Genomic DNA, 25,598 nt, shown 5'->3' with positions numbered 1-25,598 from the left:
ATTTGAATGTGCTGGGCCTTAGTTGTGGCATGCAGAATCTTCAGTCTTTGCTGGGATCTTTAGCTGAGACATGTTATTTAGATTCCTGGTCAGGTATCAAACCTGGGCCCTCTGGATTGAGAGTATAGAGTCTTAGCCACTGGACAAGCAGGGGAATCCAAGAAGGACTTTAAAAACCTTTATAACTTGCGTGTCAATTGTTTATTATCCTTTTGGAGCCAAATGCTTCTTTAGAAATCTGTGGGCTTTTCTCCACAGGAAAATGCACATATATTTGTATGCTTAGCATTTTGGAAGAAGGGTGAGCCCCCCTGAAACCAGCCTGAGAGCCTGACTGAAGAAATATGTTACCTCTGAATGGAGGCAATCAGATTCCATTCTGTTCCTTTCTCTGCTAAGAAGAACAATTTTGCTTTTGATCAGTGAATTGAGTACATACCATCTTGGAGGATGTGAAGATTGGATTTTCTTCAGATTTCTTCTAACTGGGCTTCTCTGGTGCCTCAGTGGTAAAGAATCCACCTGCCAACGCAGGAGACAAGGGTTCGATCCCTGGGTTGGGAAGATCCCTGGAGAAGGAAATGGCAACCCACTCTAGTATATTCTTGCCTGGAAAATCCCACGGACAGAGGAGGCTGGCAGGCGACAGTCCACAGGGTCTCCGAAGAGTCGGACATGACTTAGGGGCTAAACAACAACAACTTTTCTTTAGTTTTACCTCTTTGTAAGTGGAGATTTGTAGAGGTTTCCTAATAACTTAATTGAGGCAAAAGAGATTATCTAGGGCTTTCCTGGTGGCTCAGATGGTAAAGAATCCACCTGAAATGTGGGAGGCCTGGATTCAGTCTCTGGGTTGAGAAGATCCCCTGGAGGAGGTTGTGGCAACCTGCTCCAGTGTTCTTGCTTGGAGAATCCTCATGCACAGAGGAGCCTGGTGGGCTACAGTTCACAGGGTCCAAAGAGTCAGACACACTCGAGTGGCTAAGCACAGCACAGATCATCTGAGCTTCCGTATGTATTCTAAGTATAAAATTAGAGACAGTGAATATTTTTATTATTTAGTGTGTGCTGCAAGTCTCACATGTTATTGTTTTCATGGAAATCTTTCTTCAGGTGTGCCAAAAGACACAGAAGAGCCTCTTTTCCTCTGATGACTGGCAAGAAGGCTGGAATGTTACTGGGAACTTCATCCCTGTTTTTTTCTCTACTTGTTTTACTTGTTACAATATTTTTGTTATCAAACTGCATATAATTCTCCCACTGAAAAAGGAACTACTTCCAGCAGTGGTTTGCTGTCTCTCTTTTAGTTCTGCTGTCAGAATATGCTCCGTTTCCTTTATTCACCATTTCTAAAGATGATCCATTTACAACCACCCTAGTCCAAGCTTCCATCTTCTCTCACAAAGAAAATCTCTTGAGTGAAAGAGGATTTATAGTGAAAACTTCTAGACTGCAGGAGAAGAAGGCAACAGAGAAACTTAGGGAGGGTATTTCTGGAGCAACACACAAAAATTAAGATGTAATCTGCAGAGTCCTTACCTTCTTCCACCTGTAATAATGAGATGATTTAAGAATACAGTTGAGATTTAACCAGATGGAAAAGGTTGCACATGCTTCTCTTGGGCCCCTCAGAAATAGGCCTCCTTATAATATTAATGAAAGTGAACTTAGGAAAAGGCAGGCAAATGAGGCAAATGTAAATTGTAGCATAAGAATTGAAGTTTAGTCAATCACACAGCCAAGACATATAGAGAAGAATTTGGGACTTAGGTGTTCCAGGAAAAAGGCAGAGTCATGCTTTAAAGAATTACAATTCTATGTAATATGTTTTTATAGAAGCATCAATTCAGTTCAGTTCACTTCAGTCACTCAGTCGTGTCCGACTCTTTGTGATCCCATGGACTGCAGCATGCCAGGCCTCCCTGTCTATCAACAACTCCTGGAGCTTGCTCAAACTCAAACATGTCCATCGAATAGGTGATGCCATCCAACCATCTCATCCTTTGTCATCCCCTTCTCCTCCTGCCTTCAGTCTTTCCCAGCATCAGGGTCTTTTCCAATGAGTCAGTTCTTCATATCAGGTGGCCAAAGTATTGGAGCTTCAGCTTCAGCATCAGTCCTTCCAATGAATATTCAGGACTGATTTCCTTTAGTATGGATTGGTTGGATCTCCTTGCAGTCCAAGGGACTCTCAAGAGTCTTCTCCAACACCACAGTTCAAAAACATCAATTTCTTCAGTGCTCAACTTTCTTTTTGGTTCAACTCTCATATCCATATGGAAAAACCATAGCCTTGACTAGATGGACCTTTTTTGACAAAATAATGTCTCTGCTTTTTAATATGCTGTCTAGATTGATCATAACTTAAGTGTCTTTTAATTTCATGGCTGCAATCACCATCTGGGAAATAATTAAGTTTCAGGTTAGGTTTTGCTTTAAACCTGTTGGTCAAACATGGAGACCTTGAGCTTTTGTTCCTCTGGCTAATGAGACATAAGAACCCATGAGATCCAGTGTATGGACCAAGCAAATGAGAGATTTCCACAAAAGTTGGAAATTTATATCCTCAGTTTAAGCATTGATGAGAAATGAATCCACTGTGCAGAAGGAAATAAGAAGATAAATTTTCTATCTTGACTTTGGAGTTGCCTGGAGGAGGGACATTTTTTTGAGAAGTGACAACCTCAGAAGCCTCATGGAGGCTTGTGATCCAGGTCACATCACCTATGATGTCTAGTAAAACAGGAAAGAAAATTTAATGTTAAATCATGTGGTTTAGATTGGGTGCAGTCCTAGGTTCATGATAGAAAGAGGCACAAGTATTCTTTGAAGCAATGCCAGTCTCTGTGGGCAGGAATCCCTTAGAAGAAATGGAGTAGCCATCATAGTCAACAAAAGAGTCTGAAATGCAGTACTTGAATGCAATTCCAAAAATGACAGAATGATCTCTGTTCGTTTCCAAGGAAAACCATTCAATATCACAGTAATCCAAGTCTATGCACTGACCAATAATGCTGAAGAAGCTGAATGGTTCTATGAAGACCTATAAGATCTTCTAGAACTAACACCCCCAAAAGATGTCCTTTTCATTATAGGGGACTGGAATACAAAAGTAGTAAGTCAAGAAATACCTGGAGCAACAGGCAAATTTGGCCTCGGAGTACAGAATGAAGCAGGGCAAAGGCTCATAGAGTTTTGCCAAGAGAACGTACTGGTCATAGTAAACACCCTCTTCCAGTAACACAAGAGACGACTCTACACATGGGCATCACCAGATGGTTAATACCAAAATCAGATTGATTATATTCTTTGCAGCCAAAGATGGAAAAGATCTATACAGTCAAGACTGGGAGCTGACTGTGGCTCAGATCATGAATTCTTTATTGCCAAATTCAGACTTAAATTGAAGAAAGTAGAGAAAACCATTAGACCATTCAGGTATGACCTAAATCGAATCTCTTACAATTATACAGTGGAAGTGACAAATAGATTCAAGGGGTTAGATCGGATACAGTGCCTGAAGAACTATGGATGGAGGTTCTGTGACATTGTATAGGAGGCAGTGATTAAGACCATTCCCAAGCGAAAGAAATGCAAAAAGGCAAAATGGTTGTCTGAGGAGGCCTTACAAATCAGCTGTGAAAAGAGGAGAAGTGAAAGGCAAAGGAGAAAAGGAAAGATATACCCATTTGAATGCAGAGTTCCAAGGAGCAGCAAGGAGAGATAAGAAAGCCTTCCTCAGTGATCAATGCAAAGAATTAGAGGAAAACAATAGAATGGGAGACTAGAGATCTCTTCAGGAGAATTAGAGATACCAAGGGGACACTTCATGCAAAGATGGGCACAATAAAGGACAGAAATGTTAGGGACCTAACAGTAGCAGAAGATATTAAGAAGAGGTGGCAAGAATACACAGAAGAACTGTACAAAAAAGATCTTCACAACCCAGATAACCACAATGGTGTGATCACTCACCTAGAGCCGGGCATGGTGGAATGTGAAGTCAAGTGGGCCTTAGGAAGCATCACTACGAACAAAGCTAGTGGAAGTGATGGGATTCCTGTTGAGCTATTTCAAATCCTAAAAGATGATGCTGTGAAAGTGCTGCATTCAACATGGCAGCAAATTTGGAAAACTCAGCAGTGGCCACAGGACTGGAAAAGGTCAGTTTTCATTCCAGTCCCTAAGAAAGGCAATCCCAAAGAATACTCACACTACTGCACAATTGCACTCATCTCACACTCTAGCAAAGTAATGCTCAAAATTCTCCAAGCTAGGCTTCAACAGTATACTGTCACCCTGCTTATTTAACTTATATGCAGAGTACATCATGAGAAATGCTGGACTGGATGAAGCACAAGCTGGAATCAAGATTGCTGGAAGAAATATTAATAACCTCAGATGTGCACTTGACACCACACTTATGGCAGAAAGCAAGGAAGTAGAGAGCCTCTTGATGAAAGTGAAAGAGGAGAGTGAAAAAGTTGGCTTAAAACTCAACATTCAGAAAACTAAGATCATGGCGTCTGATCCCATCTCTTCATGGCACATAGATGGGGAAACAGTGGAAACAGTGAGAGACTTTATTTTTGGGGGCTCCAAAATCACTGCAGATGGTGACTGTAGCCATGAAAGTAAAAGACACTTGCTCCTTGGAAGAAAAGCTATGACCAATATAGACAGCATATTAAAAAGCAGAGACATTACTTTGCCAACAAATGTCTGTAGGTCAACAAAGGACATGAGTTTGAGCAAGCTCTGGGAGATGGTGAAGGACAGGAAAGCCTGGCGCGCTGCAGTCTGTACGGTCGCAAAGAGTCAGACACAACTTAGGAACTGAACAACTAACAACAACAACAACCAGCTGGAAAAGAGGCTAATAAACATGAAAAATAGAATGATAAGCTCTGGCATACTGTTGATTGGATTTCTAGAAGGAAATAGGAAATAGCAGGGAAAAATAATATTAAAGGATACTATGGTTTAGATTTCTCTAGAATTATTGAAAAAACTAAACTCCAGATCTAGGAAGCCTAAGAATCAGGAGCAGAATAAAAATTAAAAATACACTTCATATTGTGACTGCAGAACAGCAGAAACGAAGAAAAATCTGAAGAGTATCCATACAGAAGAGGTCATCTTCAAAATGATTCCTAATAACTTGAGGTTGTGTGCTGAATATGCCTGCCAATATTCTAATACTAGCCCAGTGAGACTGATTTTTGGGCTCCTGATCTGTGGAACTGTGACAGAATAAAATTTTGTTGTTCCAGGCCACCAAGTTTGTGACAATTTGTTATTACAATCATAGGAATCTAATACACTGAACTAAAATGGAAGCAAGAATATAATGCAATATTATCTTTTCTGTGCTATGAAAAATACTGTTCAATTTAGAATTTTTTATTTTAGGAATGAGATCCAAATAACAATGCTTTTCAATAAACAAAAACCAAGTTTGTCACCAACAAACCCACATTTAAAGGAAACTCTAAATGATATACTTCAGGGTGAGAAAAATGATCTTAGATGTAAGATTTGAGTGCCACAGAAGAATGTTTAACAAATATATCGATAAATATTGGTTAAGTAGATAAATACTTACTGTATAAAATAATGGAAATTATGTGTAATAAGAGGGCATAATGAAAACTAGAATTAAAACACTAGACATCATTACAACATTAGTTGAGATGATGATTAGAGATAAAGATTGAAGAGAGTAAAAATATTGATTAATTTCATACTTGTGCAATTAAAGTATGATATCCAATGAAAAAATAATGGACAATATTGTTATATCTTTGAAAGGAGAATAAGGAAATGAAAATAGGAAAAAATCATTTCAAGAAGAAGCTAAAGAGAAGAAGGAAAAAAAGAAACAGTAAAATATGTAATGTAAATAGTATGATAAAATCAATTCATTTATATGTATGATCATTGTCCAATATAAATGGATTGAAATTTCAACTAAAATGTCTAGGATGGATATTAAAAGTTGAGTATATTTTGCTTATAAGAGTCCCAACTAAAATGTGATACAGAAGAAGATTGACAGCAAAGAAATAGGAAAGGAACAGGCAGATACTAACCAAAATGAAAGTGGTGTATATACTAATAGCAATAAACTATAAGGCAAGATACATTACTAGAAATAAAGAGGATATATAAATAATGATAAAAGTTTCAGTTGAGCAAGGAGTTATAATTCTAAACTTATGTGTAATTTAAAAAACTCAAAATATGATTTTTGAAAATAAAGACTGAATACAAACAGAAATGGGAAAATTCCCCATCTAATGGACCTAAAAATAGACCACTGAAATCAGCAGCAATTGGACAGTGAAAACACAAAACTTTCATGCAAACTATCACAAAGTGAGGCTTAATAAATTTTAAAGGATTTGTATCACACATTCTACATTCTCAGGTTATAATGCATTGAAGATTACTAAAAAAAAATTACCTCATGTTTGGAAAAATTTTTTAAATCTCTAGTAAACTACTCATGAGTCAAAAACATTCAAAGAGGAATTTTAGAAACAATGATACAATTAATATATATGATAACTTGTGGGTCACAACTAAAGCATGTTTGATTGTAGATCTGTAGTCTTAAATAGTTCATTAGGAAAGAAAAAATGTTTGATATTTATCAGCTAAGTTTCATATGGAAGCAGTTTCAAAAATAACCACTTAATAAATCCAAAGAAAATGGAAAAGTAAAAATAATAAAGAGTAGACATTGATGAAATAGAAAACCACCACATAAAACAGTATCTATTAAGGTAAAACTTACTTTTTAAGGAGAATTTATGAAATATACTCACTTCTAGGATCAAAATAAGAGGGAAGATACACAAATACAGATTATTAGAAATGCATGATGGCACACAACTTTAGATGCATTGGAGAAAACAGAAGAAGTCGTATGACATTGTGAACAACTTATGCCAATCAATTGAAAAATTTGGACAACATGACTAAATATGTAGGAAAAAAATGACAGGGTGAGGAAGGCAAAACAAGAAAATTCCTATAGAAATAAGGAAATTTAATTAGTAATATAAATCTTTCGACAAAGAAAATACCAAGTTGGATGAATTTATAGCCTAGTTTTACTTAATAATCTAGAAACTAGAGAAGGTATCTGTAGCATGTGATAAAAACTTAATATCCAGAACTGAAAAAAAGGTCCCATAAATCAACATGCAAAATATATAACCTATTGGAAATTAGACAAAAATCACAAGCACACAAAAGGAAATAGATGATTCATGAATGTATGAAAGATATTTAACTCTTTTAAGTATTAGGGAAGTGGAAATTAAAGTCTAGTGATGTACCAATTGCTTCTCACCAGACTGGCAAATATTAGGAAGTCATAGGATATCAGGTGGAGAAGGAAATGGCAACCGACTCCAGTATTCTTGCCTAGAGAATCCTGTGGACGGAGGACCCTGGTGGGCTGCTCTCCATAGGGTTGCACAGAGTCGGACACCACTGAAGCGACTTAGCATGCATGCATGCATTGGAGAAGGAAATGGCAACCCACTCCAGTATTCTTGCCTGGAGAATCTCAGGGACATAGGAGCCTGGTGGGCTGCCGTCTATGGGGTAGCACAGAGTCGGACACGACTGAAGCAATTTAGCAGCAGCAGCAGCAGCAACAGCAGGATATAAGGATCAGGAAAGGAAGAAGAACAAGAGCTCTTCACTGCACATGATTATAAGTGGATACAAATCACTCTGGAAATCTGGTATTATCTAGTAAATTTGAATATGTTCATATTCTCCTATGATCTTCCCTTGTGGCTCAAGCTGGTAAAGAATCCTCCTGTAGTGTGGGAGACCTGGGTTCGATCCCTGGGTTGGGAAGATCCCCTGGAGAAGGGAAAGGCTACCCGCTCCAGTATTCTGGCCTCGAGAATTCCATGGACTGTATAGTCCATGGGGTTGCAAAGAGTCAGACACAACTGAGTGACTTTCACTTTCATATTTTCCTATGGAGGAATTCTAATTCCAGGTAAGTAGAGTAATTCTTAAAGGTGTGCACCAAGACACACAGGCAAGAAAAATTGTTCATAGAAGCTTTGTTCCTAATAGGAAAGAAGCAAAAACATTCAAATGGCAATCATAATACCATGAATACATTGTGGCAGAATCATACAATGCAAAGCATACAGCTGTGAAAATGAATAAACCAGAGCTGCATCCATCACCATGAATAGATCAGAAAAACTTAATGTTAAACCCAGGGAGTTTTAGATGTTGGTGAATACTGGAATTATCTGGAGAGCTAATGTAGAACACGGAAGCTTTGCTTGTTGAAATGGGACAAGACTGGACCTCTGTAATTTTGTGAATTCCCCAGGTGATCCTGATACATGCCTCAGTTTGAGAACCACTGTGTTAAAACACAATGGTAAGAGGCATGCAGACTGTTTAGCTTACACAAAGCTAAACAAAATGTGCAAGCCTAAGATATATATTATCCAGGTTACATACATAAGTTATGACATGACAAAGGGAACTCCTGATGAGGAAGTGGTAAGCATTTGGGAAAGAGGCATCCAATCAAGATGCAGGTTATATTTTATTTTTTGATGAAAGGTACACTGAAATCATTTTATTATTCATACTTTATGTAGTGTTTGTGCATTAAGATATATTTCACAAGACAAACTTAAAAAGTAATAAGCAAGATTTATTTTGAGCCTGTGCCCTTCCACACATGAGCACTTAGTTGAGTGTCTGGATATGATGTGTTACTCTTTCATTGTTGCCTTGCTGACTTTGGTGAGGTCAGTGGAGGTCACACAGTATACACACACTGTCTTGTTTCTTCTGCTAGTAGCACTCTCTGGAAGAAATATTCAGCTGAGACAAAGGGAAAGTTTGTTCTCCAAGTGGTTTATTTGAATTGGCTGCTTGATTGCCTTCTGCACCCTTAGGAAGACCCAGAGTTTGGTCTTCTTCACCGTAGTCCAGAGGCTGACCTGGCCTGCAGCCTGGAAGCAGTCCCTGAAATCAGTGAGCAGGGTGTGAGCAGATACCTGTGTGTAGCCCAGCAGTACTGAAGAACCTGGTGGGGCCAGCAGGACAGAAGAAGGCCTGGCATGGAGCTGCGGGAACTGACTGATGCAGACTTGGGTATCTCCAAAGCAAAGGATAAGTCCCTGGGAGAAATGACCCTTTTCGCTGCCTCTGAGGGATCCAGGGGAGTTGCTTCTGTGGATTCTTAGCATCTGATTGCAGCTATCTCTGTACTAGATACTAGGGATAGGCCCAGAGGTGTAGGGAGGTGGCTAGTAGTGCTTTGACTCGGAGTGAGTGGGTGAGAACAGGACCGTGGGAGATGGGAAATCTGCAGAGATCCTTACAGCAAGGGAGGCATATAGCAGCTAATGGGTTGGAGGAAGCTATACCAAGTTCTCATCTCTGTCCTGGGAAGGTAGAATTGAGAAGGAGTGGTCTGGAGATCAGGGCTACTTGCGGGAGGGACCCAGGCCCCTTGACTAGGTCCTGGCTGCCCTGACATCAGTCCCCCCATATGCTCCTGCATATAGTAGAGAAGTGAGGATGTATCTACCAGAAAGGTACTGTGTTCTCCTATCAGTCAGGCCCCCTACAATTTCCAAGGTTATTGTTGAGGGGTAGTAGGGAGGTTCAATGCCATTGACCCTCCTATCTGGAAGTTAAGGGTGCAGGAGAGGTTTAATAAAAGAGCTTCTATGATGATCTCTGCTATCAAGAGTAAGTGAGAAAAACGAAAGGTATGTCACATATCCATTTCTTTTCTCAAGTATGCTGACTTTGATGAACCCCCTTAAGCATAATTTGAATTTTTTTTCCATGACCTCATGATTTTTCTAGGTTACCTCCTACCCATGAAGACATCTATATTCCTTCTTCAAGTAAAGCTGACCACTCTGCTCATTGGTCTTTCTTAGAGTTTTACTTTCTATTAGCTTAGAACGTGAGTTCTCTCATCCTGCTATCCTGCCTGGGGCAATGCATCCATTAGCAGGGCAGCTAAGATCAAAGCACAAATGTCCAGGCTCAACTACATTCTCTGCTTTGTTTTCTGAAGCCCAGCTGGATCCTGGGCTCTTCTCACTTGGTGGTCCGAAGGTATGAACATTTTGCAATTTCCTCACCATTGATTGTCAGTTGGTCCCAATCCAATATGATCATCGTTCCTTAAACAGACTTTTATCTGAAATACAAAGTTTAAGTAGTTGAAACCCAGATTCAGTATGTACAAGCACTTTAATTTTTTAGAAATGCCTGCAGTTTTGAACATTTAGGAACTGTTGATCATTCTAAAACGATGCAACTCTTAATTTCTTCCTTTCTCCCAGATCTAGTACATGGCTATAACTGACCAGTCTATACAGTCATATTGAGTACCTAGGACAGTTCCTGAAAGTGCTTTGTTTACCTTTAAATCCTTAAACATGTTATGTTCTTATTTATGTGATTCTGAAAATTCCTGATCACTATTTCTAACCTCATTAGCTCCGTTTTACCATCTTATTGTCTCAAAGCTAGGCTGTGTCATCTGCAAGGAGGAAGACTTAAGGCCAATTTTAAAACACAGTTATTCATGGTTAAAATCTTGCCTTGCAACCCACACATATAGAGTCGCTTCTTAGAACCAGTGAACCAGAGCTTTCTTAACCTCTCTTCCACCATTAAAACCCTTGGTGAATGTCCATTTTTTATAGTCCCTGTGTTGATCTCAGACATGGAGCTGCTTTGTTACTCTCTAATCCTCTCTCTATACAGCAGTCAGAGATTTTTAAAAATGTAAATCTGATTGTGGCTTATTGGTGCATAAAATCTTTCAAGTGCTTCTCATCATCTATAGTGTGGATGTTTGAGCAATATTTACTGAACCCCATAACCACATCTGGTCCAGGACACAGATCCCACACTGCCTTTGATCATTCCTTTCTCCTGCCAGTGGCCCTGCCCCTCCCTAGGTTGGAGGGACACCTTGCTACCTATACCATTGCCTCCATCTTCAGCAGTACTACCTCCAACTCAACTCTTCACTGTCCTGCCTGCTTGCCTTTACCTGCAAACACTTTGCCTAATAAGTTCATCCTTCAGGTTCAGCTTCAGTGCTGATTCCTCACAGAAGCCTCATCCTGGAAAGAGCTCCCCTTGGCCTGCTCCCTTTGCTCTTTTTATGCGTGACAGTGCTCATTTTAAATAGGTAATAATAGGATCTACCTCATAGAATTCCTAAGTACTAAATGAGATAATGTGTGTAAAGAACTTAGCAAACGGGCCCATGCGGAAGTTCGATGGGTTCCTTTGCCCCTAGATTTCCATATGACATCACTCAATATATTTCAGCCTATGATGACCTTGAGTTTCACCAGATGGAATTAAGCCTGACTCATTCACAGCTATACCCCAGTCTTAACACAGAACAAAACATTGAGGAGCTGTTGGGTAGATTTTGTGCAATGAATGAGTGGATGAATGAATGGATATATTTAAAAGTTTTCTATGTATGCAAATCTTTTAAAAAATCTAATTATTAAAGAATTATGGGAAACTTACTGTATTTTGTTCAGCTCTGTCAGAGGAAGCCAGTTTTCCTTGTCTACATCAGGTAGACAGCTCCCAACAGGAAACTGAACCTTTTATTCCAGCTAATGCCTCTCATGACACTTGACAGCATTGGTTCTTTTAGGGTTTGACTCCATGGAAGCCAATGCATCGGTGGTTTAGCTGCAGATTATCTTTTTCTGTCCTTCAGGGAAGGTGTTGAATAATCCTGTTTGCATTTTAGGGTAAACAAGTATTATTTGTAAGTAAGCAGCTAATGAACTCTTTGACCTTGAGCCCAAACTCATAACCCCTTTGGCATCAACTATTTGGTCTGTCAGCCTAGACATCTACTGGTAAGTCTTCTGCAGAGATTATGAGTTCATAAGTCAATGGTAAGCATTTCTGGTTATCTTCCCAGGAAATCAGTGACCCGGAGATCCTGGATCTGGTCCACAGCGCCCTTGGCAGGATGACTGTGGTCCGGCAGATCTTCCCTTCTGCAAAGGACAACCAGAAATGCATGAGGAACAACCACCGCATCTCCTCCCTGCTCTGCGACCCCCAGGAAGGCTACCTCCAGATGCTGCAGGTCAGTGCTGGCCTCCTAAACTTCTTCCAGGAGGGAGTCTCACCCATGCCCTTGGCCTGCCTCGTGCAGCACTGTGCCTCAGCCTCTAGTTGAGCACGCTTCCCGACCAACTGTAATTATTAGAACTCTGTCATTTGCTGAAATTGAAACCAGTCAACTGGGCAGTACCTCTGAGCACATTAGCAGGCAATTATGGCTGATGTCAGCAGATGCAGCATATTAGCTCACTGGGTGCCTCTTGTATTTAAAAGTTGCACACTTAGGGAGTAAGGAGAGTCCTGTATCTTAAGTTTCTGTGATGGCTGTGTTGATGGGGAATGATTTCATCTGTCAGGACTGGGGACAGAGCCTTCCTATGGAGAGTCATCATTTGGAACCTGTTTTAAGTTCTTCCCTGTAGAAAGTAAAAAATATGGAAATAACTGGGAAATGTCTCAGCTCATCTTCTGAATGCTAAGTCTTAAGTCAACCAGAACACTGCTGTAATCCTAGCTGAGCAGGAGGGCGCAAAAGGTAGAAACATTACTTGCCCACCTGTTCCCTTCCTTCCAAGATGAGAAATACAGAGTGTGTATGATTAGTCCCTCCACTACTCTTTTGACATAGGTGCAATCGAGGTTAGCTTCTCTTAGGCCTGGGAAGTGGATGTGGAGCTGTGCACCCATTGTGAGAGGTGGTTTTCTTCCTGGATATTTGGGGATAATGGTGAAAATTGTCTAGAAATTTCTAGAAATTGTCTAGAAACTCCACTAGGAACATGGTGCCTGAGAAAATTTTCCTTCGATGTTTGGTGGGAACCACGTAACAGAAGGAAATTTTTCCCACCTGGGTTTGTGAAAAGTACTCATAATTTATGCATGGGAGATGGTTGCCACTCAGTGTTTGAAACTAATTTACCCCTTCTTTCCACCTGGCATAGGGACTGTAGGGTGGTGATGGGCTCTGTCTGCCTCTAGAGTATCAGTCGCATCCCAGGACATCTTGGTATCATCTAATCATGGAGCGTATATTTTGGGAAGGGAGGTTATTATAATCTCTAGAGTGAGCTATGTATGTGTGTGATTTGTCAAAGTACCAAATTCATTCTATAATCTTAATAGGGGAGAGAGGACATGCTCCCACAGATGGCAAATGCTAGAAATATGTTCTTGGTTGATAAGGAAACATAGAAGACATCAGGATTTCATTGGAGTAACTCCTACTAGCCCCAAGTCCACTGCTCCAGGGAGACATCACAAAGTCTGGGATCTTTCAAAGATGGTTAGATGCTGACCGGGAAAGCAGATCAAAGACCTCTGAGGGGCCCATGGACTTGAAAGCCCTGGGCATATGCATCAGGCTTGGAGGGTGCTTTATTTTAGGGTGCTGCTGTCCTGTTCTGCCTTCCTCTTTTCTAGAGTTTGGAAGAAGAGGTGAGAGCCCCTCATGTTTCCTCTTTATGTAGCACCTCACTCTCCATGTGGATAGAAGTGTGGTGTGACCACGTGGCCCAGGCAATGTGTGCTCGTCCCCACCCAGGGCTGGAGGGGAAGGTGCCTTCAACTCTCTGTGGGGGCCAGACCCTGAGGGCGTCTCACTCCCAGGAAGGTCTCTATGGGTTCTCTCTCCCCAAAAGGCTTCATCCTTCCCCAGAGACACACCAGCCCTATTCCACCCTGCCCCATACCCCTGTTCATTTTCCCATTTCTTTCTTGCCTTACTACTTGCCTTCTACTTCACAAGAAAAGAAGGCTGCTTCCTATTTCACCAACATGTCCTGCCCTGGTGGGGTGGAGGGAGAGAGACGAAGTATGTCTCATCAAGCTCTTGGTTACTCATTTTGCCATGGACAGGAAGCTTAGGTGAGCTGTTTCATTGCATATCAGTCACATTGGATGTAAAGAATCTGTCCTGGAGGACAAGAGAGGAAAAGACACTGATGGTAGCAGAGAGGAATGCGGTAGAGGACTTTCTGAAATGACACACGTTTATTAGGAGGATGAACAAAGCCGTGGCTCTGCGGTGGGTGGCTAATCATCAGGTAAGGTCAGTGTGATATCAAGCATAGAATCCTGGCCACCCTACCTCTCTCTGTTTCTGCTGAGATCCAGACACAATACAAAGAGCAAGATGTAAGAGCTGCATCACAGGTCTTGTAGCAGTAGAAGCAGTAGCAGCAGTGGTAGTAGCAACAGTGATAGTAACGGAAGTAGCAGTAACAGTAGCAGTAGTCACAGCATCAGCACCAGTAGCTACAGTAGTATCAGTAGTAGCAGCAGTATTAGTAGCAGTAGCAGCAGGAGTAATAGCATCATAACTGGCATCCTATCAGCAGCACCAGTGACAGCAATGATAGTAATAGCAGTGGCAGTGACGGTAACGGTCGTCACCGTAGCAGCAGCTGTAGTAGTGCCAGTAGCAGTAGCAGTGCTAGTAGCATTAGCAGCAGCAGCAGTAGTAATAGTAGCAGTAGTAGTAATACCAATAGTAGCGATAGTAATAGCAGTGTCAGTAGTAATAGTAGCAGTAGTAGTAATACCAATAGTAGCGATAGTAATAGCAGTGTCAGTAGTAATACTAGCAGTAATAGCAGTAGCGATAGTAGCAGTAGCAACAGAAGCAGCAATAGTTATAGTAGAAGAAGAAGCAGCAGCAACAGCACAGGAGCGAGGTTGCTTGGGTTCAAATCCCAGTAAATCTAGATACTAATTACTTATTATTATTTATTTGTCATTCTGTGCCTCTGCTTCCTTCTCTGTACATTGGGGATTCAAATATTACCTACTTCTCAGAGTCATAATGAAAACAAATGAGAGGATGTATAGAAAGCAATGAGAACAAAGCTGAGCTATTAACAGAACTATCCTGGAGGATGTGGCCGGATGTGCTTGGGGTTTCCATGGGAAGAGTGAACATGGCCTCATTATTTTTTGGACAGTGTGATGTAGTCTACTTTTGTCCTGAGCATGCTCTTTGAAAGCCTCACAGTGGGTGGGAGAGCTTCACCTCTGTCTGGCCCCTCATCACCGGTGTTGAGCACCACTTACCATGGCATCAATCATGCAGGAACTCGATCAGTGCTGCCTTGGGTGGGAGAGGGGAGGCCAGTCTTTGCGGCCTGCATAGCTCTTCAGACAAGACCCTGCTCCTTGGAGATTCTTGATAAGGACTAATGGGGTGGATCTGTTAAGAATGCAGGTCTTAACATAAGTTAAACTGTCTCTGGAAGCCTCTTTATATATCTATAAATAAAATACTTTATTAAATGAATCTATCTCCATTTGTTGCATCTGCTTCCTTGTACAGGCTGTGACGAGAGGCAAATGTGGATTTATTTACTCATCCCACCCAACAACCATTCAGGCAGCTTGTAGATTCATCTCATTTACAAGCCATTCCCTTCAAGTTTTCTCTGTAGCTATTACCACTTCTTTCTTTCTTAATGACAGTGTAGAAGGCAAACTAATTTCTACTAGCCTCTAGCTGTGAGATTTATTGAGAAGATTCTAACATGTTTAGCACAACCAACTGAAGGGAAAAAAAATACAACATTGATGTCATGGATTATTAACTTTGTCTTGATGGAATTAATGAAAATTCTTTTGGAAATGGAGCTCTCAAGTCCATCTTTAGTTCTTCCCCCAGACGGCTTCTCTTGGGATGATAATGCTGGGTTAGAAGTTTTCAAGAAGACTATCAACAGCAGGGAGTTTTTGCAAGATCATCCATCTCTCTGCTTCTGCACTGAGCTGACCTCAGGAGCTCCATCTTCTTCTATTAGGCCTGTGGTCAGGGCTTTTTGTGCTGCAAAGCCAACCAGGCACTATTATAGCAAATCAATTTGGTTGCTATTTAGTAAAGAGAACATCTTTTGGAAGAAAAGTACCTAAGTAAGTGGCTTCTATTGGCTCCAAAACCATTGCTTTTGCAACGTGCAGTGCTGTTGTTTATTTTTCCTACACAGCACTGTCTTATTTGGGTGCTTCTCATTCTTGTTTTCTCAACAAGTTTGTTTAGAGGTTGTCTGACCCGGCCAGTGATAAAAATGACAACAAGACCCTAAGAACCCCTGAGGCTTTTCTCAGATTTTATGGGCAACCTTGCTCAGAGAAGCATCTGAAGCATCCTTGGTCTTTAAGACTGCATTGCCTGATGACTTCGGGGCTACAGTTAACCTAACAGATGAATTGTCTCATTGTTACTCCACTTCTATTCAAATGTGTTTCCAAAGCGAGACAGGCAAATGATAGAAGCTGTGTTGTCTGGTCACCGTGGAGCCTGAACCTTGAATTAGGCTGCAGGAGCTAATGTGGTATTATCATAAAATGCTCCCTTAGGTTGGGATTTCTCTTCTTTATGAATTTTAAAATTGTAAGATGGCTTAATAGATGGAATCATTCAACCTGTTACAGCATTTCAACCCCACTCCCCACACCACCACCTCTTACATCCCTATTTCTTTAAGGCTTTCTGCACACTTGTCCCAAGCTTACAAGTGAGCAACACTGAACCTCTTCACACCAGAGTTACTTTGGACTTCATGTCATTTTTGCTGGTTTACTTCACCCTAAAGACCCAGATGGAACATGTGGTGACCAGCATGGATCGATGCCTTTGTCAGAGACAGTGCACAGGTGGTCCCCTTGAGTGCAGCTGATTGCCGTCCTGGCCACAGGTGGCTGTATGAACAGTTGGAGGCCAGAGAGCCTTGGGTATAGCAAGTGACCCTCCACACTCCACCTTACTCGCATCTTGGATTCAACATGAGGAGAGCTCCCCTCCCTCTCTGCCCTCTGCCACCATCTGTTCCCTCCTCAGGCCTGGACATGGCTTCCTCTCTCAAGATGGGTGGACTGGCAGCAGGTTGGCAGAGAGGTCACACCTGGAGATGGATTTCTCAAGCTGTGACATCTGGGCATCGGCTTGTCCTCCCAGCTGGACCCTCTGCTGGTCTGAGTGTGCTGGATGGACAGAGCCTGTCTGCAGATCTGGTCAGAGGTCAGTTCCTGCTGTTTGCCTCTCTGAGGTCTCTCTGCACAGTCCACTTTGCTTGATTAATGATGGAGGCAAGAGAAAATCAGGCTCTATAGAAAGCTGGAGGAAATGCAGCCTTTCTTAATGAAAACTTTTCCCGCATCGCCAGCTTTGGTGTTGGCCAGATAACGGTCTGGTGGTGAGATGCAGCTGGCTCACGTGGCTGTGACCCTGGCCTTCCATCCGTCTTCCCACGCTTTCCAGGGTGACTTGTACCTTGATAATGTGAATGCCCAGCACCTCCCTGGGCCCTTGGGAGGCAAGGCTGGAGCAACCTAATATGATTTGCCTGAATTCTGATATACTGTGGAGAAATGTGCATGGAGCTCTGGGAGGGCAGACAGCTGGTGCCCTAGCAGAGCCGTCGTCATCCTCAGGGGCCTCTCCCTTCCACTCTGATGGGGATGCACACAGGCCTCAGCTTGCTGAGGGTCAGATAGAACCAAATGTGTGTGGCTCTGCTGAAGAGCTCAGCACGTTTCATGGGAGTGGGGCGGGCGAGGGGGGTTCTGTTCCATTACTGCTGGCCCTCATCCTGCTTCTAGGGACTCAGGGAGTAAGTAAACAAATCACCTGGGCTTCTGATGGGACTGCTGCCACCCCATCTAGTACCAACCCAGATGGGAAATCAAAGCCTTTCCTGGTTTCAACAAGACAACACATCTCAGTCTCAGAGGTGGTGTCACATATGGTGGGCCTTGGAGTGGGACTTTTGCATTGTAGCTGCACAAACAGCTTCTCAGGTTCTAAGTCTTCCCTAATGAGGTATGTTTGCTCCTCTGTTGCCCCATTCCCCCCATCCTGTGCCTCATCCTTTCTCTGCATCTTGCTACCCTCCCTTTCCTATCCACCCTCTATTTCCCCCCACTGGGTCTTGACTCCAAAATAAATTCTCCTTATTTTCTCATGAAGATCAATTTAACAGTTTTACTGGTAGCCTTTGCTCCTGCTGACACAAGATATTTTCTTAAATAAAATATAGTTACTGATGTATTGGGGATTCTTGGAGTTAACTCTTAGGAAAAAAATCTTTTATCTTTCTATCCTTGGTCCTCAGTTGGCTTCATGTGATTGGTCTTTCATTATCCAGCAGCCAGGAATGTCTACCTGGATTTCTTAAAAGCTGAAGCCCAGTCAGGAACTCATGGCTGAATCCTCTCTTATGTCTCCTGCAGATGTGACCTCACCTTCCTTGTTTCCCTTCTGAGGACCTACCTCTTACATAGGGGGCTGACTTGGGAAAGACAAGCATTGCCAGGATGCCCCTATCTCATGGAAGCATATAACCCAGATTCAGATTACAGATGGACAGCTCCACATGGAATGTATCCATACAGAGGACCTATTCCCTTTCACAGTGTGGCTTCTATCCTCGATCACTTTTATTCTAAGAGGCATCCTCTTTCCAAACACTTTGACATCTCTTTGTTTCTTCCTAAGAACCGATTTAAAACTATTCATTCAACATCCATTAATTCCACAGACACACTTTAAGCACTTATTATATGCCAGTTCCTATGTTAGACATTTCACAAATGTTGTCTCTCTGATTCTCGCAAACTCCAAATAAAGCAGGAATTTTAATCTCCCTTTAGTAACGCTTTCCAGTTATGGAGAATGTCATGTGCCATGGCCCAGAAGCCAAGGACGGCAGGGGCTGAGTTTAGCGTGTCTGAGGCAAGAAGTACTGGGAAATCAATTAGCGAGGAGAGCAGCACCAGGGAACGGAGGCCAGGGTGGGTAGCCCTCGGGGAAATGACAGGGCAGAATGTGCCTATGGGAATGACAACTCAGTGCAGGCTGGAAGTGGAGGGCCTGGACTGGGAGACAAGGGAACTGGGGATTACCATATCCCCAGGGAGAAATAAAGGCATTTGAACTATGTGGTGGCTGTGGAGGTGACCACGTAGATAGGATGTTAGGAAGCCTCCCCAGGGGTGAAACTCCTAAGCCTGGGCAGGGAATGGGCAGCTGGTGGCAGGGTGCAGGGCGTGGCACCTCCCACAGGCACAGGGCTGCAGCTGTCTCTGTTCTCGCTCTAGTCACCTCCTGCCTGCCTTTTACTCTCCCCTGTACACCTGGATGGTCTTGGTGCAGGACTGGCTGTGCCCTGCGCTCTCCTGGCTGAGCCAGCCCTGCAGTGCAAATGTCAGGTTTTAAAGTGCGCCAAGCCATCTCCCTTTCAGGAGCCTGGGTCAGGGTACTGTGCAGGCCCTCACTCCGGGCCTTCCTATACTGGCAGCTTTTATAGAGCACCCCGGGAGCACAGAAGTGGCTTTTTCCTCAAAGTACAGCCCTTTAACACCTTAGGACATGCAGACCTAAAAGGCCCAGCTCAGGCCCAGAGCACCATGGCAGTTGTGACCTTGCTGCTGGGCCAGGAGGAAGCCAGGGACATATGCCCAGGTGAGCTGCTTTCTGTGCTGGTCCTGATACCCAGGGCTGATCCCTACTCAAGTCCTTTGACCCTGAAGCTGCAGGAGCCATATATGACCCCTGCTTGCCCTTGAAAAGCTTGCAGGCCAAGGGGCATTGGAGGAGAGGTGAGTGGTGTTGGCAGATCAAAGTTTCTTTTCACAACAGCCTCCATGCTTCTGTGTGACAGATTCACACTGGGCCCCGGCCACCGAGAAACCCCTGGTTGACAAGCTCTCTGCTGACCCACATTGAAGTCAGGAGCCTGCCTGGGTCCTTTGTTTCTCCTTCTATTCCTTTCTGTCCCTGTTCCCTCCAAAAATAAAACGAAATGAAGAGAGCTTGGGATGGTGCTTGGCTACTTGGCACACAGGGTTATCACTATCTGCATTTCACAGGGATATGTCACAGGGCAAGTAAATCAAAACCACCCACTGCACCTCTCCAGGGACACTGAACACACTGTATGTTATTGTAATCAAGATAAGGCTAAGAGCTTTTTAAAATTGTTTTTGTCTATTTTTTGGGCTGCATTGCACAGCATGCAGGATCTTGGTTTCCCAACCAGGGATTAAACCGGTGCCCCTTACAGTAAAAGCACAATGTCTTAACTACTGGACCACAAGGGAAGCCCCATGGCTAGAACTTTAGATGACTTGTTCAACATCACCTTGCGAGTGAGAGTAAGAGGAGATTCAGTTCACCCATACTTGGAGCATTTACCAAGCTCATGCTATATCTATGGGCTACTGTCCACGCTGGGTGTTCAGCAGTGAGCGGAGCTGGCCCAGGTTATGATGAATCCAAAGCTCTTGCTCATCAGCCCAGGCCCCAGGCTAAGCTGCACACATGGTGGAGTGAGAGTTCTGCTGCATGACACAAAAGAGGACCCCAGTGTGCATCTCTAAGGCGGCTCCCCAAACCAGCCAGGCCCCTTGCAGCTGTGTATACCCTTAGAAAGGAGGCCAAGGCTCCCAGGAAAGCCTCAGGCTCTGCTTCCGGCTCTGGCGCTTGTCTGCCTCTGACTTTCCTCCATCTGGCATCTCTGACCCATTCCAGGTCTTTTGCTGCGCGTCCGGGTCTTTCCTCTGCCATGCCCTCGGCCTGGACATTCTGGCCTCTCTTTAGCTTGTCAAGTCTGCTCTCACCTGAATTGCTTTTATAGTCTTTTGTCACTTTTGGGCTGCAGTGCTTTTAGGCTAGCCAGAGTCCTGGGCTTCCACTCTCAGAGGAATGAGGTGATAGTATCTGCTTGTCTGTCTTTTGCTAGAGAACTCTGTGCTGGGCCTCACCTGAGACATGAGAGAGAGAGACAAGGGCTCCTTCAGGCCATGCTGCCTTCTCTGACCCTGCAACCTGTAGCACCAGCTCAGGCTGTTTGCTCCTCAAGACAAGCATTGAGTGAGAGTCAATGAAGCTGGGAGCCTCTGTCCCTCTAGATCTTTCCTTTTGACTCAGGGACCTGGCTTCACCAATCTGGGACATTAGGACACTGGTCTTCACCCACCTACCCCAAGGAAAGGTTTCTTTTATGTTTGTCAGGATCTGGAGGGAGCCCCATGTACAGACAGCCTTTCTACTATTCTTGATCTTTTTTTCCCTAAAAGTTCCTTCTCTTGACAGCCAGACTGTGAGGGTAGCATCCCTCCCTTGTATACCCACCAGTGAACCTAGCAGGTCACCTAAGTTAGAATGCTGAGGTTGGTGAGAAGACCATGGAGCTGTAGATCAGTACTGGAGTGTTAGCTTCTGCCCAAAGCAGGGAGAAGTATTGAGGCCGCACCTTGTAGAAGGGGCAGGAGTGAGTGGAGAAGATGGAAACAGCTCCAAGTGAGGATCAAGAAGACATTCTGAGCAAACTATAAATGAGAAACAAATTTTTGTTTGAATAAAGCATGTCTCCTTTCAAGTCAAAGTTGGATGCATAAAAATCTCTTTTTCCTGCTGTTTTCTACATTTTATCTTTTTGTGAACCAAGATCAATGTGTACTTTCTTAGTAGAGATCCATCCATCCATTCATCTATCTGTCCACCCATCCTCCCTACCCACCTCCACATACCCATCCATCTACATGCATCCATCCAACAAACATACTTTAGGCACCAACCATGTACTTTGGTTGGTGCTGGGTTCTAGAGATAGTGGAAATATCAATACATAAACCTGAAAAAGAGCATTGCTCAAGCCTATTCTTCCTTTGGCCTTTCTGAGTCACATCCTGTTTTTTTCCTCTTCATGACAGGCCTTTCTGCATTCATACATTTGTATTGGATAAATCACTTATGTAATTAAATACCTTAATTTATTGTGACTAGAAGTGCTGGAAGGAAAGAAGGAAATTCCACTGGGTACCAGCCTGGGCCACTGAAGGGGAGGGGTGGCCCTGTGTGTGTGTGTGTGTGCGAGTGTGTGTATAGGTGGGGATGTGGGTCAAAGGGTCCTAGCTGGGTGAATAGCGTTGGCTGTGAGTGGGTGGCTGGGAGGTTCATAAATGTCTTGAGAAGAGAAATCTTCACATCATCAAGGACTCTCAGCTTTGAGATATCCTTTTTTAAAAAAGCAAATAAAAAAATAACACCAAGGCAACTCTAAGTGGCTTACATCCTCTTAGAACATTTCCATTATTGGTTTGTATTTCAGAGGGGCAGTAGACATGTCAGAATAATTTTGCAGTTGTAGGGACTCCTGAGAGATGGGGGCTGACAAAAGCAGGGAGTGGATTAATCGTTCTCATCAAGGCTGTGCTCCTGGGCATCAAGAGCTGGGAGATGGTGCTCTGTCCTGGTGTTCGCTGCAGGACAGTGGGTGAATTCTTGGTGGTGGGAGTGACCTTTCTCTGCTGTCCAGTAAGCACCTGTGTAGTGCAAGGCCCTAAAAAAGGTCACCAGGCACTGACATGCCTGCTTCCCTACAGCCTGAGGTTTTATTTCAGTCAGCAGTTGGTTATAACAGGCACACTCATGCCATCCTCCATCTACTTCTTTTTTTACTTCATTTACTTGTTTATTTTGGCTGCACTGGATCTTTGTTGCTTTGCATTGGCTTTCTCTAGTTGCCTCAAGTGGGGGCTGCTTTCCATTGTGGCGCGTGGGCTTCTCATTGCAGTGGCTTCTCTGGTTGTGGAGCCTGCACTCTAGGCACTTGGGCTTCAGTAATTTCGGTGTGTGGGCTTAGCTGCTCCGAGGCACATGGGATCTTCTTGGACCAAGGATCGAACCTGTGTTCCCTGTACTGGCAGGCAGATTCTTAACCACTGGACCACCAGGGAAGTCTTTCACCTACTTCTTATACCTACAGGATGGAGAGGTGTCAGGTATGCAGGCCTTTGTGGCATACATCCCTGGGCCCACTACAAAGATGAGGGTTGAAGGCAGGTGGGACAGGGCAGTGCAGGAATGGTCAAGCACAGGGACATTCATGGAGGAAGGGGTCAGCTCTGCTCAGACATGTCATGGCAGCGGTGACCCTGGGAGGTTAGCGTGAAATGGGGGAAGAGGGAAGAGGCATGATGGAGCAGGTGTATATGATGACCTGGACCAGCTTTCTTGGGCCACATCTGATTTCAGTTGCAGAGGACAGTTCCCCACACCCAGGTTCCTGTCTGGGCCTCTGCTTTGGGAGTATCCTGCCTAAGATGTGGGAAGAAGGGGATTGTAGGCTGAGAACAAGGCTCAGAGGTGTTGGGAGTGTGAGGGACATGCTGGGGAGTGGTGGGGGACAGCAGGCATGCTTCCCACAGCCCTAGGATCTCATTTGATCTTTCCAGGAGTCCTGTGAGGCCAACATAGTCTCCTATTTATATCCAGTGATTTTGTTTTCCTGGAATATTTTTAGCAGACACCTTGCTGGTGAAGTGTGCAGAGAGCCATCCCCTTGACCCACTTTGGCTAATGGTTGTATGTGAATAGTTACCCCGAGGGGTCACTAATCTGACCCGGGATGGACGTTACTTTGTCACCTCCCTTCATGCTCCATGTCAACCCTTGGAGGAGCAGAGAGGGCTGGGGTAGGGTGATGACAAAGCAGGGCTGACCTCCCCACCGAGGGCGCCTGTGACCTCTGGAGTCCAGGCTCATGCATGTCAGGGTCTTACTCACAGTCGGGAGGGTTCCCAGACCGGTTCTACCCCTGCCTCTCATTGCTGTGGGGCCACTCTGCTCACTGTTATGAATTCTCCCTCATTGTCATGATCTCAAGAGTTCTGAGATGGGCTGTTTCTCCTCTGAGATTCAGCTGTACTGTGCAGAGCTAAGCTGCAGAGTAGTTCTCAGAGGCTCACAGCAGCAACTTCCGAGTGTATCCCCTGGCTGGCAGTGACATCACTGCAGAGCAGGCTCCGTGACCTCTGGACCCTCACAGAAGCTGCCAGTGTAACTCAGGCCACCACCTACCCTAGGCCTGTCCAGGGACCGGAGTGACCTTTCTAAGGCACAGATCTGATTTCAGGCACAGATCCTGACTCCACCTATGTTTTTGCTCTTTAGCATGGCTCACAAGGCTCTGCATGGCTCCATCCTTAATCCCTGCCTCCCTACTGTCCCTTTGATGCAGACATATTGAACTGTCTTTAGTCTCTCCAACTCAGGGGTCAGCAAACTGTGGCTCACTGTTTATTTTCTAAATAAAGTTTTATTGGCACATCTTCTGTTTATGTATTAGTTTGGCCAAAAAGTTCATTCGAGTTTTTCTGAATCATTGCATAGAAAAACCCAAATGGACTTTTTGGCCAGCCTGGTATCATTTAAGGCTGCTTTCCTACTAGAATAGCATGGTTGAGCAGTTTCGAGACTATAAGGCCCACAAAGTGTGAAATCTTTACTATCTCGTCCTTTGCCAAAAATGCTGGTGGAACCTGCCCCACGTGACCCAGCTTCCTTGCACCTTCATGCCTCTACTACTGCAGTGCCCTCCCTACAGTGCTCCCCACCCTTTATCCTAATCCTCCTAGACTGAGCTTTCTGCCCATCCTTCCTTCCATCCTTTGTTATACCTGAGGGGGATGGCCCCTCCAGTCTTTCATAGAACTGTGTCCAAGACTCAATCATGGTTCTGATCACCCTGATCACCCTGGTTCCATTGATATATGGATCCACCTCCCACTTTAGTTCCTGAAGCAGGACCAGGTCTGGTTCTACTGAAGACTCCAGCTGGGTGCTTGAATGACCACCTGGAAGCCAGAGGATCATGGCCTACTTGTCGGGCCTCACTTCTCAGTGTTGGCATCCTGGGTCACTCCAGCCCTCCCCATCCCTGGAAATACACCAATGCATTGCATGTTTGTCTCTGCAGATCTCCAACCTCTACCTGTATGACAGTGTCCTGATGCTGGCCAACGCCTTCCACAGGAAGCTGGAGGACCGGAAGTGGCACAGTATGGCAAGCCTCAACTGTATCCGCAAGTCCACCAAGCCGTGGAATGGAGGGCGGTCTATGCTGGACACAATCAAAAAGGTGTGTGCAAGGGGCAACCTCCTGGCCAAGGCAGAAGACAGGCCCCTCCTCACACCCCTACTCTCTGCCCACTCTGGGAAGCTGAGCTGTTTCTGTGGTCACCCAGCCAGGCCCCTCCCAGGCCTTTCCCCTGGCCACGCTTTCTGTCCCAGCATCTGAGGGATTTGCATTATTTGTTGTTGTTTTTCAGTCACTAAGTCCTGTCTGACTCTTTGTGACCCCATGGGCTGTAGCACACTAGGCTTCCCTGTCCTTCACTGTCTCCTGGAGTTTGCTCACATTCATGTCCATTGAGTCCATTAATAATATGCCTTATCATCTCCATTTTATATAAGGTGATCGGACTTCAGAGAGGTTATGTAACTTGTCCAAGATCACAAGTAAGAAAAATAGTGGAGGAACCTGGCTCTCTCATGTCTGCCAGATACCCACTGTGCAGGCTGCCACTATCCCCAGGAGAGTTTGTCTCATTTGGCAGTGCCTGTGCAAGACCACACCATGTGTGTGTCTGTGTGCATGTGCATGTGTCTGTGTGTGCACGCCTATGTGTGCATCGACATG

At 44.0% G+C, this 25,598-nt stretch overlaps 1 protein-coding gene across 1 annotated transcript in view; it reads left to right on the top strand.

Annotated features, from left to right (window-relative positions):
- Positions 1–25,598, top strand: part of GRID1 (glutamate ionotropic receptor delta type subunit 1) — a 658,662-nt gene that overhangs the window by 422,960 nt on the left and 210,104 nt on the right. Inside the window, exons 6-7 of the mRNA XM_061163043.1 lie at positions 11,987–12,157; positions 24,876–25,037. Coding sequence (XP_061019026.1) covers positions 11,987–12,157; positions 24,876–25,037 — 333 coding nt within the window. The remainder of the gene's footprint in view (positions 1–11,986; positions 12,158–24,875; positions 25,038–25,598) is intronic.

The sequence above is a fragment of the Dama dama genome, chromosome 15, assembly GCF_033118175.1.
Source record: "Dama dama isolate Ldn47 chromosome 15, ASM3311817v1, whole genome shotgun sequence".
Taxonomy (NCBI): domain Eukaryota; kingdom Metazoa; phylum Chordata; class Mammalia; order Artiodactyla; family Cervidae; genus Dama; species Dama dama.
This window is presented reverse-complemented; position numbering and strand designations above follow the sequence as displayed.